The 19555-nt window shown below is 42.5% G+C and overlaps 1 protein-coding gene across 2 annotated transcripts in view; it reads left to right on the top strand.

Moving 5' to 3' along the window:
• Window positions 1-9670: 9670 nt before the first annotated feature.
• Window positions 9671-19555, top strand: part of ACTN2 (actinin alpha 2) — a 71984-nt gene continuing 62099 nt past the window's right edge. The window contains exon 1 of one of the 2 annotated variants that reach the window (XM_042909237.1): window positions 9671-9845. In XM_042909237.1, the coding sequence (XP_042765171.1) occupies window positions 9720-9845 (126 nt within the window). In that variant the 5' untranslated portion in view covers window positions 9671-9719. The remainder of the gene's footprint in view (window positions 9846-19555) is intronic. The other variant, XM_042909235.1, reaches the window with a different exon arrangement.

The following is a 19555-nucleotide window of genomic DNA, read 5'->3' as shown; positions in this document are numbered from 1 at the left end:
ATTAATGGATGTGATGTTTGGTTCTCGATGGTGTATTGTTCTCTGAGCTGGTGAGAGCACAGCTCGAGCAATACAAGCTATCATTTATTATAAATGTAACATGTGCCCATGGTAAAAAACAAATAGTTCAAAACTCTATGAAACAAATAGTTGAAGTTCCCGCATCTTTCCACCCCCTACCTATTCCCCACGGTTCTCTGATAGGAACAGTTTGGAGTGTTTTCTTCTAAATGCAAAACATTTCATAGACATATATAATTTTCCTCCACAAAAGCCATCACTTTTGAAAATTGCCTTTCGTTTCTAAATCACAGACATCAAAATTGAGAGATTCAGCCTCCTACACACGGACATGTGTCCATGTCTAAAGGGTAGATTCACAAAAATACAACTTCTGGGTCAAAGGGTATATTTATAATTTTTGATAAGTGCTAATAAATCCTTTCCAAAAAGGTTGCATGGAATTCACATTTTAGAAACCTGTACACACACACACACACACACACACACACACGCACACACACACGAGTGTGTTCAGAAAAACAATTAAGAGGGTAATATGACATCGCTGTTGAATGTATGGGTTTTGTAATAATCCACTTCATGTTTGAGCTGTGTGACCTTGAACGAGTTCTACAACCTACAATCATAGCCCCTTTCCTCCTGGGTGGATGAGCAGATTTAATGGACACTTTCTATAACAAGATTACCACAGTGTTTATCGCATCAGGAGCCCTTAATAGATACTATTAATGTGGGAAAATCTGGAAAACAAGTGTCACTAGATAATGGAAACAAACTTTCTGTGTATTGCTTATTGTCTTAAAATATTTGAAATGTGATCATGTAGAATCAGATTAGACATCTCTACAGCTCCAGAAGACAGGGCTACTAATGGGTAGAGGCGACCTCACTTTTCCCAAAAATAAGATGAGTTCAGGGGCCCATAGATTATTCCATTTGGTGGGCCTACGTAAGAAAAAAGAACACAAAATTATGAACGCAAAATTTGGTACAGAGTCTTTGAAAGGCCATACAAGCAAAGATCTCTGAAATTTAAGATTCAGTGAATCTACTTTTCGATAAGTCACTTTTGAGGTGGTGAGTCTTCCGCGACTAGAAAATTATTTTCCAGTCATACCAGCCATCCCATAGGTCTAGAAATAATGCAGGTAAGCAAGTCAAAATTTTTTTCTTTATGGTATTCTCCAGTTGGTTCCTATAGTGGGCGGGAGCTGGAGTAGCTAACATCGAATAGATCTGAAATTCCTGTTTCTATGAATCTAGAAGTTATTACCCTATATAAAAATGGCCTAAATATATGTATTCAGAAAAAGAAAGAACAAGTAATTCACAATGTTAGTTACTATCGTATACAATCAGTATGAAATCAGAGTTAAGTTTTTTTGGGGAAGCAAGGATTGTGTGATTGCAGTGAAACAGGAGATTGGAAAGGGGACTGGGCAGGCCCAAGAAAAGATGACAGGAGGAGACAATGGAAGGAGGAAACCAGGAAGGGAGGAAATGAGTAAGGTTGGAATATCATTGGCAGGCTATTTGGATTCTTAAAGAGAATGTGATTCTTGAGCCATGGGATTTTTCGTTAGCTTGAGGCGAGAGAATGGCTGGTGAGAGTTAAGGCAGTTGACCTCAGAGAAGCCTTGATGAGGAGCCTGTGAGAATGGAGACATGCCTTCTCACTGTGGTTCTGTCGCTGGTTAGTTGATCTCAGCCAGATCCCAAGAGTGCCTGGTAGTGTTTAACAGCAGTCCTGGGTTCAACTTCTGTTTCTGACAACTGTTAGTGATACCATTTTGGGCGAGTCACTTAATTTCTCTAAGCCACAGGTTTTCCCTCTGTGAAAGGGGATAGTTATACTTACTTTGGACATAGGTTTTTGTGAGATTTAAATTAGGTAGCATCTGAAACATTCTCCGTAGTTCCTGACACAAAGCAATTAATATATGTTGACTGTATTTATCGATTTTTTAAAAATTATGGACATCTACCATATACTGTTTTTTTTTTAATCAGGTGTAATTGGTATTCCAAATAGTATAAGATAAGTCCTCTAGGAGTGTATAATCCAGTGAGTAAAATTATATATTATTATTTGCCATTCAAAGCAGTATTTGTTAGTTACATATCTAAAGGTTATTTAGAATGCAGAGGTGACTCACTTCAGGCTTCAATTAGCAGGCGTTGTGTTAGAGGAGAAGGCATTTTAGATGACTCTCCCAAAAGGGGCAGAATTTTAAAATTGAAACTTGTAAGATATATTGAAAGAACTACCATTGATAGATACCGAACCAGTACAAATTATTGAGGCAACAGGGAAATACACAGTTAATTTTAATTGTAATTTTTTAAAGTTTATTTATTTTGAGAGAGAGTGAGAGACTGCAAACAGGGAGGGGCAGAGAGAGAGCGAGAGAGAATCCCAAGCAGGCTCTGCGCTGACATCTCAGAACCAATGTGGGGCTCGATATCACGAACTGTGAGATCATGACCTGAGCCGAAATCAAGCGTTGGGTGCCTAACTGACTGAGGCACCCAGGCGCCCCCAGAAAGTTTTCTTATGCCCTTTGTAAGCCTCCCTCCTCACCCTAGCTTGCATTTTCTGGAATTTTATATCAGTTGAATGGCTGATCTATATGTAGGCATATGTTTAATTTTTTAAGAAACTATCAAACTGTTTTCCAAACTGGTTGTACCATTTGATATTCCCACTGACAACATAGGAGAACTCTAATTCTTCCATGTTCTTGCCAGCACTTGACATGTTCAGACTTCTTAATTTTAGATATTTTTATGGGTGAAGTGGTATCTCATCATGCTGTGTGTGTGTGTGTGTGTGTGTGTGTGTGTGTGTTTTAAGTAGGCTTCACACACAGTGTGGAGCCCAATGTGGGGCTTGAACTCATGACCCTGAGATGAAGACCTGAGCTGAGATCAAGAGTTGGATGCTTAACCAACTGAGCCACCAGGTGCCCCATCACGGTTTTAATTTGCATCTTTCTAGTGACCACTGATGTCGAGCATTCTTTCATGTGCTTGGTTGCCTTTAGTATTTGATGAATTATCTGTTCAAGTCTTTTGTCCATCTTTTCACTGAGTTGATCATTTTCTTACTGTCGCACTGAGTTGTTAATATACTTTTGGATATAAGTTTTGATTCAATATATGATTTGCAAATGCTTTTACTATTTTTCCATACTACTGAGTTCAATTTCCTAATATTTTGTTGAGGATTTTTGCATCTGTGTTAATTAGGGAAATTGGACTGTAGTTTTCTTTCTTTTTTTCTTGTTTTGTTTTTGTTTGTTTGTTTTGGATTGGTTTGTTTTGCCTGGATTTGGTACCAAGATAATTCTGGCTTCATAAATGAATTCATAAAATGAAATGTTCCTCTCTCTTCCATTTTCTGGAAGAGATTGTGTAGGATTGGAGTTATTTCATTTTTAAATTTTGTTAGTATTGTCCAATAAAGCCAGAGAGGCCTGGAGATTTCTGAAGATGATTTATTTTTTGCACATTGATCTTATATCCTGCAGCACTGGTAAATTCATTTATTAGTCTAGTGGCTTTTTTGAAGAACCCACTGAATTTTCTACATATTTATTCTGTAATAATTATTATTATAGAACTTATTCTACACTAATATAATAATCCTATAATAATAATGATTTATTATAGAAATAAAATAAAGAGTTTTATTTCTTCTTTCCTAATTTGGATGACTGTTTTTCTTCTTGACTGATTACCCTGGCTAGAATTGGTAGTACAATATTAAAAAAAATTTTTTTTAAGTTTATTTATTATTGAGAGACAGAGCATGAGCATGGGAGGGGCAGAGAGAGGGGGAGACCCAGAATCTGAAGCAGGCTCCAGGCTCTGAGCTGTCAGCACAGAGCCTGATGTGGGGCTTGAACCCACAGACTGTGAGATTGTGACCTGAGCTGAAGTCAGACGCTTGACCGACTGAGCCACCCAGGAGCCCTGCTAGTACAATATTGAATAGAAGTTGTGATATCAGATACACCTGTTAGGGTCCTGACTCGTTTTTGTTTTTAAGGAGAAAGCATTCAAGTTTTTAATAGTAAATTTGATGTTAGCTATGGTTTTTCTGTTCTTTTTTTTATATGCCCTTAATTAGCTTCAGGAAGTTTCTTTATAATCTATTTTGCTAGAGTTTTATCAGTAATGGATGTTGGATTTTGTCAAATGCTTTTTCGTATCTATTGAGATAATCATGTGGTTCCCCTTTTTGAGTCTGTTAAGATGGCAATAAATCTGTTTTTATAATCCAGCAATTCCACTTCTGGGTATTTATCTAAAGAAAATGAAAGCACCGACTTGAAAAGATATGTGCACCCTTGCGTTCATTGCAGCATTATTTCCAACAGCCAAGATACAGAAGCCACCTAAGTGTTTACTATAGATAAATGGACAAAGAAGATGTGATACATATGTTTTTAACAATGGAATATTATTCAGCCATGAGAAAGAATGGAATCTTTCCATTTATGAGAACATGGATGGGCCTAGTGGTATTATGCTAAGTGAAATAAATCAGACAGAGAAAGATACATACCATATGATTTCACTTACATGTGGAATCTAAAATCCAGGCAAATGAACAAACAAAACAGAAACAGAGTCATAAATATAGAGAACAAATGGGTGGTTGGCAGAATGGAAGGGGGTAGCATACACGTCAAATAGGTGTAGAGGATTAAGAGGTATAAACTTCAGTTTTCAAATAAACAAGTCACAGGATATAAAGTATATAGTCAATAATATTGTAATAATTTGGTATGTTGACAGATGATCAACTAGACTTAGCATGATGATCATTTCACAATGTATATAAATGTTGAATCACAATGTGGTACCCCTGAAACTAATATAACATAGTCTGTCAACTACACTTCAATGAAAACAATAAAAATTGATTGATTTTTGAATATTCAAACCACTCCTGAATTCCTGGAATAAATCCCACTTGATCATGATGGATCCAATTTGCTAAAATTTTGTTGAGAGTTTTTGCATTTATTTTCATGAGAGATACTGATCCATTGCTTCCTTATGCTATTTTTATCTACCTTTGGTATCAGACTAATACTGGTCTCATAGCATGAGTCGGAAAGCAGTCCTTTCTCTTTAGTTTCCTGGTTGTATATAACTGGAATTCTTTCTTAAATGTTTGATAAAATTTACCACAGAAGGCATGTTGCCCTTAAGAGATTTTATGCGTGTTTGGGGTGGAGTGGGTGGGAGAAGTTTTAAACTACCAATTGAGTTTCTTTAATAGATACATGGCTATTCAGAATTTTTATTTCTTCTTGAATGAGCTTTGATAGTTTGTGTCATTAAAGGAATTTTTTGATTTCATCTAAGCTATTGAATTTATTGGCATATAGTTGTTAGTAATATTCACATATTATTCTTTTAATATCTATAGAATCTGTAATGATGTCACCTCTTTCACTCCTGATATAGATAATTTGCATTCTTTTTTTTTCTTTTACAATCAGTATGGCTTTAAGTGTATCAATTTTATTGATGTCTTTTGGTTTCGGTGTAGGCTTACTGATTTTATTAATTTTCCTCTACTGGGTTTCTGTTTTACATGTTTTCTCAATTTCTACTTTGATCTTTATTATTTCCTTCTTTTGTTTATTTTGGGTTTACTCTGCTTTTTTTTTTTCTAGTTTTTTAAGGTGGAAGCTTGAGGTCATTAACGTAAGATAGTTCTTTTCTTTCTTTTAAATTTTTAAAATGTTTTATTTATTTTTGAGGCAGAGAGAGACAGAGCATGAGCAGGAGAGGGGCAGAGAGAGAGGGAGACACAGAATCCGAAGCAGGCTCCAGGCTCTGAGCTGTCAGCACAGAGCCCGATGCAGGGCTCGAACTCACAGACCGTGAGATCATGACCTGAGCCAAAGTTGGACGCTTAACCAACTGAGCCACCCAGGCGCCCCAGATCATTCTTTTCTAATATAAGCACTTAGGACTACTAATTTTCCCTTAAGGACTGTTTCAGTGGCACCCCCAAACTTCTGATCTATTGTGTTTTCATTTTCATTTAGTTAAAAAAATACTTTCTAATATCTCTTTTCATGTCTCTTTTGATTTTTTGGGTTACCTAGATGTTACTTAATTTCCAAATATCTGGGGATTTTTCTAGAGATCTTTTGGTTACCCATGTCTAATTTAATTCTATTGTGGTCTGAAAGCATACTTTGTAAGACTTGTATCCTTTTAAATTCATTGAGAGTTGTTTTATGGCCATGAATATGATCAATCTCACTGCTCATGCTGGTTTTCCATAATCCCCAAGTTTCACAGGTGTAGCCTGTTCACACAGTGGGTTTCATTAGAAGAGAGGAACACTGAACTTGGGGATTCATGAATTTTATGGCAAGAAGCAGCAAGACTGCTCTTTGTTTATGGATAGACATTACCTCATCTGTCAAGGTTGCCCGTTGCAAATACAACCTCGAGAAATGGCCTCAATAAACTGCTGCCAGGGTCCTGCAATTTTGGCATACCTGCAAGAATATGTAGGCATCCTCAGGACCACGGTGGATCACTCCTCCAACGATGTCACTGAAGCTCTTTTCATTCTTTTGGATTATTTTTTTTCTCTCTGTATTTTGGATAGTTTCTATTTCCATGCTTTCAAATTCACTAATCTTTTCTTTTGCAGTGTCTAATCTGCACTTAATCCCGCAGTGTATTCTTCATCTCAGATATTGTAGTCTTCATGTCTAAAAGTTTCACTTAGGTCTTTTAAAAATATCTTCCATGTTTCTATTTAACTTTAAATTTTTTAAAAATGTTTGTTTCTTTTTGAAGGAAAGAGAGAGACAGAGCATGAGCAGGGGAGGGGCAGAGAGAGAGAGGAAGACACGGAATCCCAAGCAGGCTCCAGGCTCTGAGCTGTCAGCACAGAGCCCAACATGGGGCTCGAACTCACAAGCCACCCAGGTGCCCCTATTTAACTTTTTGAATATACAGAACATAGTAGTAATAACTGTTTTAATGTCCTTGTCTGGTACCTAATTTGTGTGTCAGCCCTGGGTCAGTTTTGATTGATTGTTATTCTCATTATCATGGATGATGTTTTTCTCTCTCTTTCACCTGAGGGAATCTTTGATTGCTTGCCAGATTGTGGTTTTTACATTGTTGGGTGCTGGATATTTTTGTATTCCTATAAATCTTCCTGAGCTTTTGTTCTGCGATGTAGTTCAGTTACTTGGAAACAGTTCAGTCACTTGGTAACAGTTTATCCTTTTGGGTCTTGCTTTTGTGACTTTTATGACTGTTTGATGATTTGCTAGTCTGGGTTAGAGTCATGCTCATTCTAGGAGTAGCCAAGGAATAATTAGTTCCACAGTACTGAGACAAGTCATTCCCAAGTACTCTACTCTGCTCCACTGCTCTGTGAATTATGAGTCTCTGCCATCCGGTGGTTGGAGCAGACACCCGCCTGGCCCTGTGTGAATGCTGCGCAGTCTTCCCCTTACTCCTCTGAGATGGCTGTCTCAGTATATCATTTAGTGTAGGGGTAATTTCCCCCCACTTCTGAATACTCCATCTGATGTCCCGTGAATTGTGAGGTTTTCCACTCTGGCTAAGGAAAACAGGAACCACTCAGGCCCTTTATGAATTCCAAGGACCATTGCTTCCGGGTCTTTTGGCTGCTTCTTTCCTTGGCCTCAGGTATTTTTCTCCCATGCATTCACTGATCAGACTAGAGGGACAGTCTCTGGAAATCTCCAGGGTTCTCTCTCTTTGCAGCTGTCTCATCTTCTGTAATTGGGTCTTGCAAAATCTAGCCACCTTGGTCTCTCTGAACTCCCAGCCTAGGGAGACCATTGAACTACGCGTGGGTCCCCTTTTATTGTATTGCACCTTAGAATCTACTCTAGGCAATAAACTGGGGAAATCATAGTTTTCATGTTTTTTTTTTTTTTATTTCCTTCCATCATCCTCCTTCTTTGCCTGATGACCAACGTCTTGAAGATCTTTGTTTCATAGATATTTTTCCCCTTGATTTTGGTTGTTTCAGGACGGATGGTAAATCTGGCTTTTATTCCATCTCAGCTGGAATCTGAGGTCCCCCAGTTAATTTTTTTAAGACTAAGATGACAGTTTTTATCATTGTCGATACAGTTTCTAATTGTTAAAGTTTAGTGACAAACTTGTTCAGAGAGTATGACTTTAATGCAAAATATAAGCTTAAAATCTTAAGTTTAAATCCAGGCAAATTAGTGCAGTCACTGTTTCCAAGAGTGCTTATTCCTTCAACAAATATTTGAGCACCTACTAAGTAGTAGACATCCTTCTAGTTGCTGGTAATTCCGGCTGTGAACAAGGCAAAATTTCTGCTCTCATGGAGTTCATGTTCTTTCTAGTGAGTATGTTTCACAAAATGTTAATGCAGCATATATGCTAATTTGTCAAAGTCGTTTTGCAAAAAGCTCAAAATAATAAAAGTAAGTGATGTAAAAATTCTGAGGAACAATGATAAATCTGAGCATAGTTTCAGCTTGAAACATGTGAAGTAATTAAAAGCTTTTGAATCACGAACAGCTATGGAGCATCTGTGGGCAACTTTTATTCAATTTGGACATGAACTTCAGAAGGCACGTTTCCTGCCTATCAGCTCACATCTAGTATCCCAGTGTGTGGATTACAGGAAGCGCTTAATAAATATTCGATGAAAAAAATTTCAACCTGCTTGTCCCAAAGGACCTCACCTCGGTTCCTCCAGGGCATAACCGATAGGGAACAGCTAACCAGAACCACAGGAATGAAAAGGCTTATGTGCAACATATCAAGGCGAGTTTTAAGTGTAACATGAAGCTGGCTGCTTGTCCTCCATTGTCAGTTCTTTTAAATTTATGACTGGCAGGTGAGTGCTGATCCTTCCCGCCTTTGGTTCGGTTCCTGACATTTTAACACGGTTGATCCAAGTCCCCTGCCTTGATTTCCCCCAGGTGAGGGCGGGTAGAAGAAAACGAGGGGATTCTGTAGCTTTTAAACTTTACTTTTCAGGCGTGTATGTGCGTGTTATCTATGGAAATAGGTGGAAAACGTGAATATGCAAATGATATCTGGAAAACTTGGAGGCGTTGGAGGCGGTCAGGGATCCCGACCATGGGTGCCCCCTGCCCGGGCCCGCGTACACCCACCCCTCCTCCCCTCCGCCCCGTAACCGGCTCGGGCGCCCGCAACCGAGCCCGCCGCGAGGCAGAAGGGTAAGTGGGAGGCGTGGGCTGGTGCATGCAGGCTCCGCTCGCGGCCAAGGAGGTTTGCTGCAGCCGCGCGATCGGGGACCCCCAGCCGCCCCGCGTCCCAGCCCGCCAGCACGTGCTCGGCGCAGCGGGGGCGGGGGCAGAGGCGGGGGCGGGCGGAGGGCGGGGCGGGGGCGCGGCCCGGCGGCCACGTGACGGGCGGCGCGGGTATTAAGCGGCGCGGCAGCTGCTCGCGGCTCGAGCTGGTGTTTCGCCCGCGACCCAGCGTCTAGGCGTGCCGCCCCGAGAGGAGCCGCGCGAAGGTCACCCCGCGCCCGCCAGTCCGCCGCCCGCGCCTCTGCCGAGCTCCGCGCGCCCGCCGGCCCCGCCGCGTCTCCGCCCGCCCGCCCGTCCGTCAGTCCGTCCGTCAGTCCGTGCGCGCCCCGCCGCAGCCCCGGCCCCCCGAGCGCCATGAACCAGATAGAGCCCGGCGTGCAGTACAACTACGTCTACGAAGATGACGAGTACATGATCCAGGAGGAGGAGTGGGACCGCGACCTGCTCCTCGACCCGGCCTGGGAGAAGCAGCAGAGGAAGGTCAGCAAGGGCCCCGTGCCCGCCGTCTGCGGGCTTGGCCCGCGCGTCTGTGTGTCCCGGTCCCCCCGCGGGCTCGCCCACTGCGTGCACCTGCGAGTGGGCGCGCGGTGGAGGTGTTGTGTTGTCCCGTGTCATCGTAGCCCGCGTGCCCCGTGAGGAAGGAGAACACGTCCAGGGACGGGCACGAACCCGGGCGCCCTGCGTGTGTGCGCGCGCGCGCGTGTGCGTGTGTGTCTGTGCGCGCGCGTGTGTAAGTAACTGAAGAGTCACAAAACGAAAAACGTTAAAGGGGGAACAGTGTGTGTGTTTCTGCTTTAACCAGTGTCAGACCAGAACCTGAAAGTCTCAGGTCGGTCTGCTCCTGACCCCTGGCGTCTGTGACCTTCGCCGCAAGAGTTATACTAACCTGCACCACTGTGTTCACTTGCCCCCAGCCCATCTCTCCTCAAATGAAAATGTCAAGTGAACATCAGCGTCAACGGGATAGTCACAGGGCTGCCCGAAGAGTAGATTTGCAAATCATTTCTTAAGTGTTTGGGGCTCCTAAGAGAGGGATGCTGTATGGACACTAGACATTCACCAATGAAGTAATAATTATTTCACGCTCTATTTGTGGTTCATTGAGGTAAGCACACAGGGACGAGGGAGTCAGCCAACTCTGAAAGCTCCCTGCCCAACTTGGTTGGCGCTCTGGGGGCCCAGTGGAATATTCCACTATTTCAAGGTTTCTTCTTGATCCCCTTGGCTGGAACACGTAGAGAATGTTCACCAGGAGGCTAAACCCACCTCCTGTTTGACTGGGCACAGAGCCTGGTGGGGTCAGGCATGCCATCGCAGACCTGCGAACCCAACTTTATGATGACAGTGTCATGACAAAAGCAAAGTGCCCTACACTCCCGCCTCCCCTATTTTTCTGGGGGTGGAGCAAAGTGGATTTCCCTTCTAAGGACCTGCTTTGACGTGAATAACCTCTGTTGACCATATGCGTGCATAGGAAATGTAGCTGCCACTGTGAGTGAGTGTGCTGTGTTACTTGGTGAATTAGTGTACGACCGTGGGAAACACGTACATCTGTACTTTCTCTCCCAGTGAGCAGTGTTAGCGAAGGATCTCTCCTGGAACGATCTCTCCCTATTTGGATACTTGTCAAATAGCCAAGCATTGTTCTTATATCAAGATTCCTCTTTGGTTGTCTACCCTCTCTGGTAAAATACGTTTACTGTTACTACTTTAAACCTCAAATTTGGCTACATTTCACCCTCCACGTTAGTTTCCTAAGACTTCCACTATCCCCACTTTCTTGGAAGCCAGAGAATTGGAAGTGATAAATGTAAAGGAAAATAAAATTTCAAATCTTCTACAATTTTTAAATGACACTGTGAGGGAAAACACATGGATTATGAACGTGTCATCTGGACTAGGTGATGCGTGGTCAAACAGAAGTGCAAAAGTGACTTTAATTTTTAGCGTGAGTGTTTCTCTTTAAAAAATTTCCCCAAAGTTTTGATTGGTACATTTTCATGGTCATGTTTTTTTTTTTTTTTTTTTTTTTTTTTTTTGTATGGGAAACAGTAAATAGCTAAGGAATTGGGCAGATAGTCTGCCCATCATTTTTAGGAATAATAGTCTGATCACAGTGGTTTCTGCTTTTGTTTTTTAGTTTTGGATAGAGCTGATGTCAGTTTCCAAAAGCCACATTGACATATATCTCCTGTCATATTTTTTTTAATGCATTCACAATATTTTTTTGATACAATGGCATTGTTGTAATTTTTGTTTTAAGTTTGGGATACCTGCATGAATATAATATGATAATTGGATAGCCCTTGACATACATTATTATACTTCCTGTTCCCAATTCAAAAGAATGCTAAGTTTAAAGTGAGAATTTATTTTTATTTTTATTTTTAAGCTAAATCTGAGCTCACACACAGATCTTGCGGGTGTGAGTGGGGAATCCACTGCATTAGGACACAGGTCTGAACAGATCCAGAAGAGAACTCTGTTTCTACTTTTGGTATAGAACCTACTCAGGTCAATAAAATAATATCGAGCTGTGAGCTCAGTGTAGCCAGAGCAGTGGCCTCTATTTATGTCGTATGAGACAAACTGTTGGAACGGGACAAGGGTAAAATGCCATTGTTTCTATTGTGGGCTACCTTCTCCACACTTGCCATTTCAGTGATATGCTGGGTATGAGATCTGTCAACAGATGCTGGTAACACACGATGACGTCTGTGGCGTTATAATGGATGCGGTGCCTAATTATATCCACGGTTCAGAGAGTCTCATGGGCTGTGGTAATCCTTGCTCCCTGGTGTGGAATTCTTTGGTACAGAAGGACTTAACAAAAGTAGAGTGCTTGTTTCTTTCTTTCTTTCTTTCTTTCTTTCTTTCTTTCTTTCTTTCTTTCTTTTTTTTTTTTTTTGATGATTTTTACAAATTTTGGTAAGAAACATATAAAATTGACCATCTTAAGCACGTTTCAGTGTGCAGTTCATCGGAGTTAAGAATACCCACATTGTTGTGTTATGCAACCAATCTTCTGAACTCTTTTCATCTTCCAAGACTAAACTCTGGATACCCATTAAAGAATAAGTTTGCATTCTCCCCTCTCCCCAGCCCCTGGCAACCACTGGTCTACTTTCTGTCTCTAAGAATTTAACTCCGCTAGGGACCTCATATAGGTAGAATCATAACGGTATTTGTTCTTTTGAGTCTGGCTCATTTCACTTAGCATAGTGTTCACAAGGTCCACCCGTGTTACGGGCTGTGTCAGAATTTCCTTCCTTTTTAAGGCTGACTGATATTCCGCTGTATGTATCTTCCACGTTTTGTTTATTTATCCGCAGGTGGACACTTGGACCGCTTTTGTCTATTGTGAATAATGCTGGTATAAACAGGGGTGTACAAATACCTTTTCATGACCCTGCTTTCAATTTTGCTGGTTTTATACCCAGAAATGAAATTTCTGGACCATGTGGTAGTTCCATTTTCAATTTTTTTGAGGAAGTGTAGTGTTTTTTCCAAAAAGAGGCAATTCAGAAGACACTGAATTTAGCAGAAGTATGTGCAGGCATTTCGAAGGGCTCCCTTTCTCTTTCAGGGGTGTTTAGTAACAGGGGTAGGGATATACATATTCATGTAAGTTAGGCTGTCTTCAGTGGACTTTTGAAACTCCTAGAGCTTTGGTATTTAGAAGCAAGCTTCTCTTGGAACCAAGGAACACATTCAACCTTCAGTTCAACGGAAGCCTAATCAGGAGGTGACTTGTGAGAACAGCAATGCTGAATATGTGTGCTATCTCTGTGAGCTTGGGGCACTGTCCTTCACTCTGGGAGCCTCGCACAGGCCTTTTAAGGAAATGACTATGTGTTTTGAAGTATAAAGGGTCCCTACATCCTTAATTTGTTTATGGCTAGAGGACGGATAAACTTTTGTACCAGTCGTTGGGAGAATAAGAGAGTGGTTCATTTATTCTGTATTCGGAACTCTCACTGGTTTTAATCATTCTGGAGAGAAAGTCAAGTTGTTTTGCATGTCTGTCATTTAGAGGGTCCGATTCACGGTTCATCCTGGAGCAAGTCTGCCATCCAGGCCAAAGTGTCGCCGTGTCAGCTCAGGCAGCATGGACAGACACGTGTGGGAGCAGCTGCCCACAGGGTCCAGGTTAAACAGAGAGCCCAGGGACCTGAGAGTTCTGTGTTCTGAGGAGAGCAGCTGCTGGTTAAGGGCACAAGGTGAAGCTGTTCCCCGCTGCATGTTGCAGTCTGCCTCTGCCTGAATATTTCCCTGGAGAAAAGGCACTGTGTGTTCCAACAAGGTGAACGGTTGATGAAACGCTTGTGAACTTTCTCAGATTGATGAGACCTAGAGGAATCCCAGCGCTCCCTGGTACTCTCTGACCGCGATCAAGTCCCTAAACCTTCAAGTTTCTGTTTCTTTATCTAGAAAATAAAGATACGTGGGACCTTTCTCACCTCGTCATGCTTTTCAAGATCCAGGGGTTAAATCAGTTTACGTTGAAGGGGCTTTAGACACTATACATGTTCAAATGTTATTACCTTCATGTGGCAAATATTTGTTTTAGCAACTGGTGTAATGGTGGTTAGCTGTGCAGTAGGTCTGCACTTGGACTGCTGGGGGACAACAGAGCACAGATTTGTTCCTTAGTGACTTTGCTGTACTTTTGTTTTTTTTATTGCGGAGAAATATATATAAAATTTACCATTTTAACCATTAAAATTTTTTTTAGTGTTTATTTTTGAGAGAGGGAGACAGAAAGAGACAGAGCACACACGGGGGAGGAGCAGAGAGAGAGAGAGAGAGAGATAGAGAGAGACAGAATCCAAAGCAGGCTCCAGGCTCTGAGCTGTCAGCACAGAGCCTGACATGGGGCTCAAAGTCACAAACCATGAGGTCACGACCTGAGCTAAAGTTGGTCACTTAACTGACTAAGCGACTCAGGCGCCCCTTAACCATTTTTAGGGGTACGATTCAGTGACATTAATACATTCACATGGCCATGCAGCCATCATCCCCATCCATCTGAACTTTTCCAGCATCCCAAACTGAAACTCTGTGCCCACTAAACACTAACTTCCCATCATCCCCCTCCCCTGATATACATTTTTTTTAAGTTTATTCGTTTATTTTGAGAGAGAATGAGGGTGTAAGGGAGGGGCAAAGAGAGAGGGAGACAAAGAATCCGAAGCAGGCTCCAGGCTCTGAGCTGTCAGCACAGAGCCTGACTCGGGGCTCGAACTCACAGACCACAAGATCATGACCTGAGCCAAAGTCGGACGCTTAACCAACTGAGCCACCCAGGCGCCCCTTGGTGTACTTTTAAAAAGAATGGATTTACACACTTGAACTTAGAAAATAAGACGTTGTTTAACATTAAGTGCCAGCGCTCGTTGTGTAAAGAACAAAAATTATGGGAGGTCAAATCAGGAAAGTCATCGTGGGTGAGAATAATGAGGAAGTAGCTTTGTAAAGGAGTAGGACTTGGGCCAGGCCATAATTTAAGTAGTAACTAAATATCAGCTGAGTGGCCAGTCACCCTTTCGTGCTATGAAAGCACCCTCACCCTTTTATTTCCTGGACCCCCGTCACCACCCTCTGACAAAGGGCTAAGGGAACAAGCTTAGAGAGTGAGAGCCTGAAAGGAGAAAGTGGCCAATGTGGCCAGCCTAGGACACCCAGCTCCATATTCTTGGATGCGTCTGCTGCTTCTGATGTGCTTGAGGGAGAAGGAAGAGACAGGCTTAGCTAAAGCTCAGGATGCAGGTTGAACTTCAGAGAGAAGAGAGAGAGGGCCAGCTTACAGGGGACCCAGGCTGCAGGTGATGGAGTCCAAGGGGCCGTGCTTGAAGAAGCCGACTGTTTGCGGAATGAATCGGATGCAGGAGGACCTGAGGCCAGGAGACCCAGGCAGAAGCCTGAGATGGGACCCGCAGGGTAGAGTGGCCAGGTTTAGATCTAGGGGCTGGTAGGAGAAATGGTGAGGAAGGCATCAATTTGAGAGTGGTCAGGAGGGATTATAAAAGTATTAAATGGCCCTGTGCTGTTCCACGGGAGGCTGCTGTATAAATCCAGTTAAGCAGACATGATCCCGCCGTCAGAGCTCCTGGACTGGAAAGTCAAGACCGTGGTATTGACAAGGAACAAGCAAACTGATGAGGAGAATCGGTTTACCTGCCGGGAGATAGAAAGTGGCATATTTACAGGACATGTCATCCAGGGCAGGGGGGTGAGCTCCGGGGCTGTGGGACAAGTCATGTGTTCCCGAGGCCATCCATCACTTGAAGGGAGGGCTGGAGTTCTAAGGGGCCCCTGATGTCCAGAGAAGGATGCCGATGGGTAGGCGTGGAAAGGCAGAATCTAGTATGAGCACCAACACACCTCTGACCCCGGAGGGACGGTTGTTCTAAATACACACTTGGTTCGAGTGGTAAGGCAGAAAAGTCACTTTTTGTCTTCAGACCCTCCCCGAGACGCTGGGGCCCCACGCCTTCAGCCAAGTTCACCAGGGAAGAAACTTGAACTCAAAAGAAGATTCTACAAGGGTGTGGGAGGACGGATATAATTCTTAGCTGGGAAACTTAATGAACGTGGCTTCAGAAAGCTGTCAGAAAGCTGCAGTCAGTGGCTGCAGCTGGGAGACACCTACAGAAAAGGCACAGTCCCCGAGTGGGCGGGGGAGCCACCATGATGAGCAGAGGAGTCGGTACGGAATACGTTGGAGGACAGTCAGAATTGTACCGCTGTTTCCCTGGGAACGGTACTAATTCTTCCAGAAAGAACAGAGAGCAAAGATTAGGGGGAACGTTTGCTAACTGCTGTGCTAGACAAATTCCAAAGGAAGGAAAATCTTGAGCGCAAGGGATTGGTCTTTCCAAAGAAGTCTGGGGGGAACATTTTCTACACAAACGCACATCTGGGGGCACGCACCTGTCCCCCTCCCTGCAATTTTCCAGATCGGAAACGTTCTTTGCTTTTTTGGTTTTTTTTTTACCTGCAGCCCTACTGAAGAGCAAAATCTAAACGGACCACAGGCACGGTCTTTCTTTCTTTCATTCGTTGGACATTTTTCGTGTCCAGGGATAGAGAATTGAGTTGACACCACCTTAGGCCTTAAGGAACTTACAGCCCAGTTCAAGAGACAGAAAGGTCAGTGCGAAGCGCACAGGAAGGACACCCCATTCCACTAGGCTGGTGAAAGAAAGGAGAGAATATTTCCCGAATGTCCCACCTGGGTGGTTTCCTGTCGCGGTGAATGGAAACATCTTCCTCCGTGTCACCCAAGCGGGATTCTGGGAGTTATCCTTGGTGCCTCCCTCCCTGTCAACTCTGGTGGAGCCCATCTGCTGAAGTCCTCTGGACCCTGCCCCTTCCTCCTGTTATATACGTTAAGGTCTTCAGAGCTTCTGTGTTTCCTGCCTGGATTAGGGTGGTGGCCTCCTGTGCTGTCACCCTCCCATAGCTCATGCTTCTCTGCAGGCTTTTCTCCATGATCCTGGCAGGAATGATCTTTATAGAACACAAGCCTGGTCATGGTATTTCCTGCTTAAAGTTCCTCTGTGTTTTTTTTTAATTGCCATCAGGAGAGAATTTGGACCCCATGCAGTGGTTTGTGAGGCCAGGTCTCACCTAGCCTCTGTCTACTATTCCATTTCTCCCCCACAGGTTCAAGGTCCAACCCCACAGAGTGGTATTCACCCCTTTGCCTTATGCCCAGCCCCTATGTCCTCTGCTCATTCTGGAGTTCCTCCTCCATCAGGCCCCTCCTCCAGGAGGCTAGCCTTCTAGAACATGGGTCACCTGGTAGTGTTTTGGTCTCCCTCTGAGGGCTGTGGGCAGACACTCTCTGGTTCCCGGAGCCCTGCACTGAGCCTGCTCAGACTCTGAACTCATTTGTGGAATGAAAAAAGTTATGAGTTCTATTTCCAAAAGGCATTTAGTACAATTAAAATTTTTAAGTGTAATAATTAACAACCTAGTTTTGCAGTCTTTATAACTCCTTGAGCTATATATGTATTAACTCCAAATCATGCTTACTGTCTAGTGCTTTTAAAAAATATTTTCTTGGAGCGCCTGGGTGACTTAGTCAGTTAAGCATCCGACTTCGGCTCAGGTCATGATCTCACAGTTCATGAGTTCAAGCCCTGCATGGGGCTCTGTGCTGACAGCTCAGAGCCTGGAGCCTGCTTCAGATTCTGTGTCTCCCTCTCTCCTTCTGCCCCTCCCCCGTTCGTGCTCCGTCTCTCAAAAATAAATGTTAAAAAAAAATTTTTCTTAAAGTGTTTTTCTCAAGTCCTCAACATGATGGAGTTGTCTGACTTAATCCTTAGTCTAAGATTGAGCCTTCAAAGACAAGCTGCTTAATTTAAAAATAATTGGAATTTAGAGATTTTTGGAATTAAACTTTCATACATGCAGATTTATTTAAATTATAATGTGTCACCATCTTAATGAACAAAGTTTCTGGTAACCTAAATTTGATTTGAAATGACCAGTTTTATTTTCCAGATTGAAAATCTTTACCCACTTAATAAAGAAAATTACAAATTCACTTATGATTCAGATAAGTATAATTTAAGTGTGTGTTTTTGTGGTAAAACCAATTTTTTTGGAAAATGTGCTGTACTTCCCAGTAGAACTGGATAAGAGAGAATAGACGTGGGTGATTCTGAAGAATATATGTGTCCTGGAAAGGACAGGCCAAGTTCATGACTAAGACGTTAGCATGACTTTGGGTTGTCTTGCTTTGTTTGTTTCTTTTTGCCAGCAGGTAAATTTGTTAGTTATAACCCCCAGGAATCGTTATACATTACAAATAGATTCTTAATAGTATCTGTGACAACCTTTTCATTAAAAGGCATGCTGTCTTGGAAAAATCTCCTTTTTTAGTGATCATGAGGACCAAATGGACAAAGAGGTGAATATACACTTATTTGGGGCAAATGAGACCTATACTGAATATGAACCTGTGATTGAGTCTTACATAGACAATTATAATTGAGACTGGCCAACCAAGAAATCCTACCTTTTACAGTCATAAGGAATCTTTAAGTTATTTCATGATAGTCAAATAAGATGTGAAAGTAATATTTATTTATTAAAGTTTATTTATTTATTTTGAGAGAGTGAGAGAGAGCATGAGAGAGGGAGAGAGAGAATCCCAAGCAGCCTCCAGGCTGTCAGCACAGAGCTTGACACGGAGCTCGATCTCATGAACCATGAGATCATGACCTGAGCCAAGAGTTGGACGTTTAACCTACTGAGCCATTGCTCCATGAAAATAATTATTTAGAAGTTACGTAATGTCATTGCTCTTTATTAGAATTTTGAGGTATTTTACACGTATTAGGATGAACGTATGAAATTCTCAATATTGACCACTTCGACTTCCAAAAATTGCAGTTTCTTCTGTTCAACCCAGTAAAACTATGTTACCACTATGTCCCGTTGTATTTGAGATCCTTGACCAATACCATGCAATAGCCAAACCATAAAACTGAATTCTAATCATTTCTAGCCTTATCTCTAATGCCTTTGGTGTTCATTTACGGAAGTAAAGGGATCGTTGGGTTTCATAGAAGGTAAAAATGGGAGCTTTGGATCAAGAGCTTGATATTCAATGGAAATATCAAGGAGAAAGGTCAAGCCTGGAGGTTTAGGTGTAGCAGTTATCTGCTCATAGGCAATGGTTGAAACTATGGGGAGGGGAACATGGGAGAAATCCAGAGAAGACAAGAGGACTCTAGATGGGGGGTACCTGGGTGGCTCAATCGGTTAAGTATCCGACTTTAGCTCAGGTCACGATCTCATGGTTTGTGGGTTTGAGCCCCGCGTTGGGCTCTGTGCTGATAGCTCAGAGCCTGGAGCCTGCTTTGGATTCTGTGTCTCCCTCTCTCTCTGCCCCTCCCCGACTCACACTCTGTCTTTCTCTCTCTCAAAAAATAAATAAACATTAAAAAAAAAAAAAAAAAGAAGGCTGTAGAGGAAGCAGTGTCATTGCCTGCACCTGGGAGCATTGCTCCTCTGCATGAAGATGGGGACACATCAGAGGACTTGGAACAACTCGAACTGTCACAACGTCTTTGATTTTCTTCCTGGAGAAATCTCACCTTGGTATTCCAATGGAGCTTCGCCAGTCTGAATGTGGCATTTGAATTGATTTAGTTGCTGGAAGAGAAACGCAGGGA

Source organism: Panthera leo, chromosome D2 (assembly GCF_018350215.1).
Source record: "Panthera leo isolate Ple1 chromosome D2, P.leo_Ple1_pat1.1, whole genome shotgun sequence".
Taxonomy (NCBI): Eukaryota; Metazoa; Chordata; class Mammalia; order Carnivora; family Felidae; genus Panthera; species Panthera leo.
The sequence above is the reverse complement of the archived record's forward strand: the minus strand, read 5'-3'. Positions and strand labels throughout refer to the sequence as shown.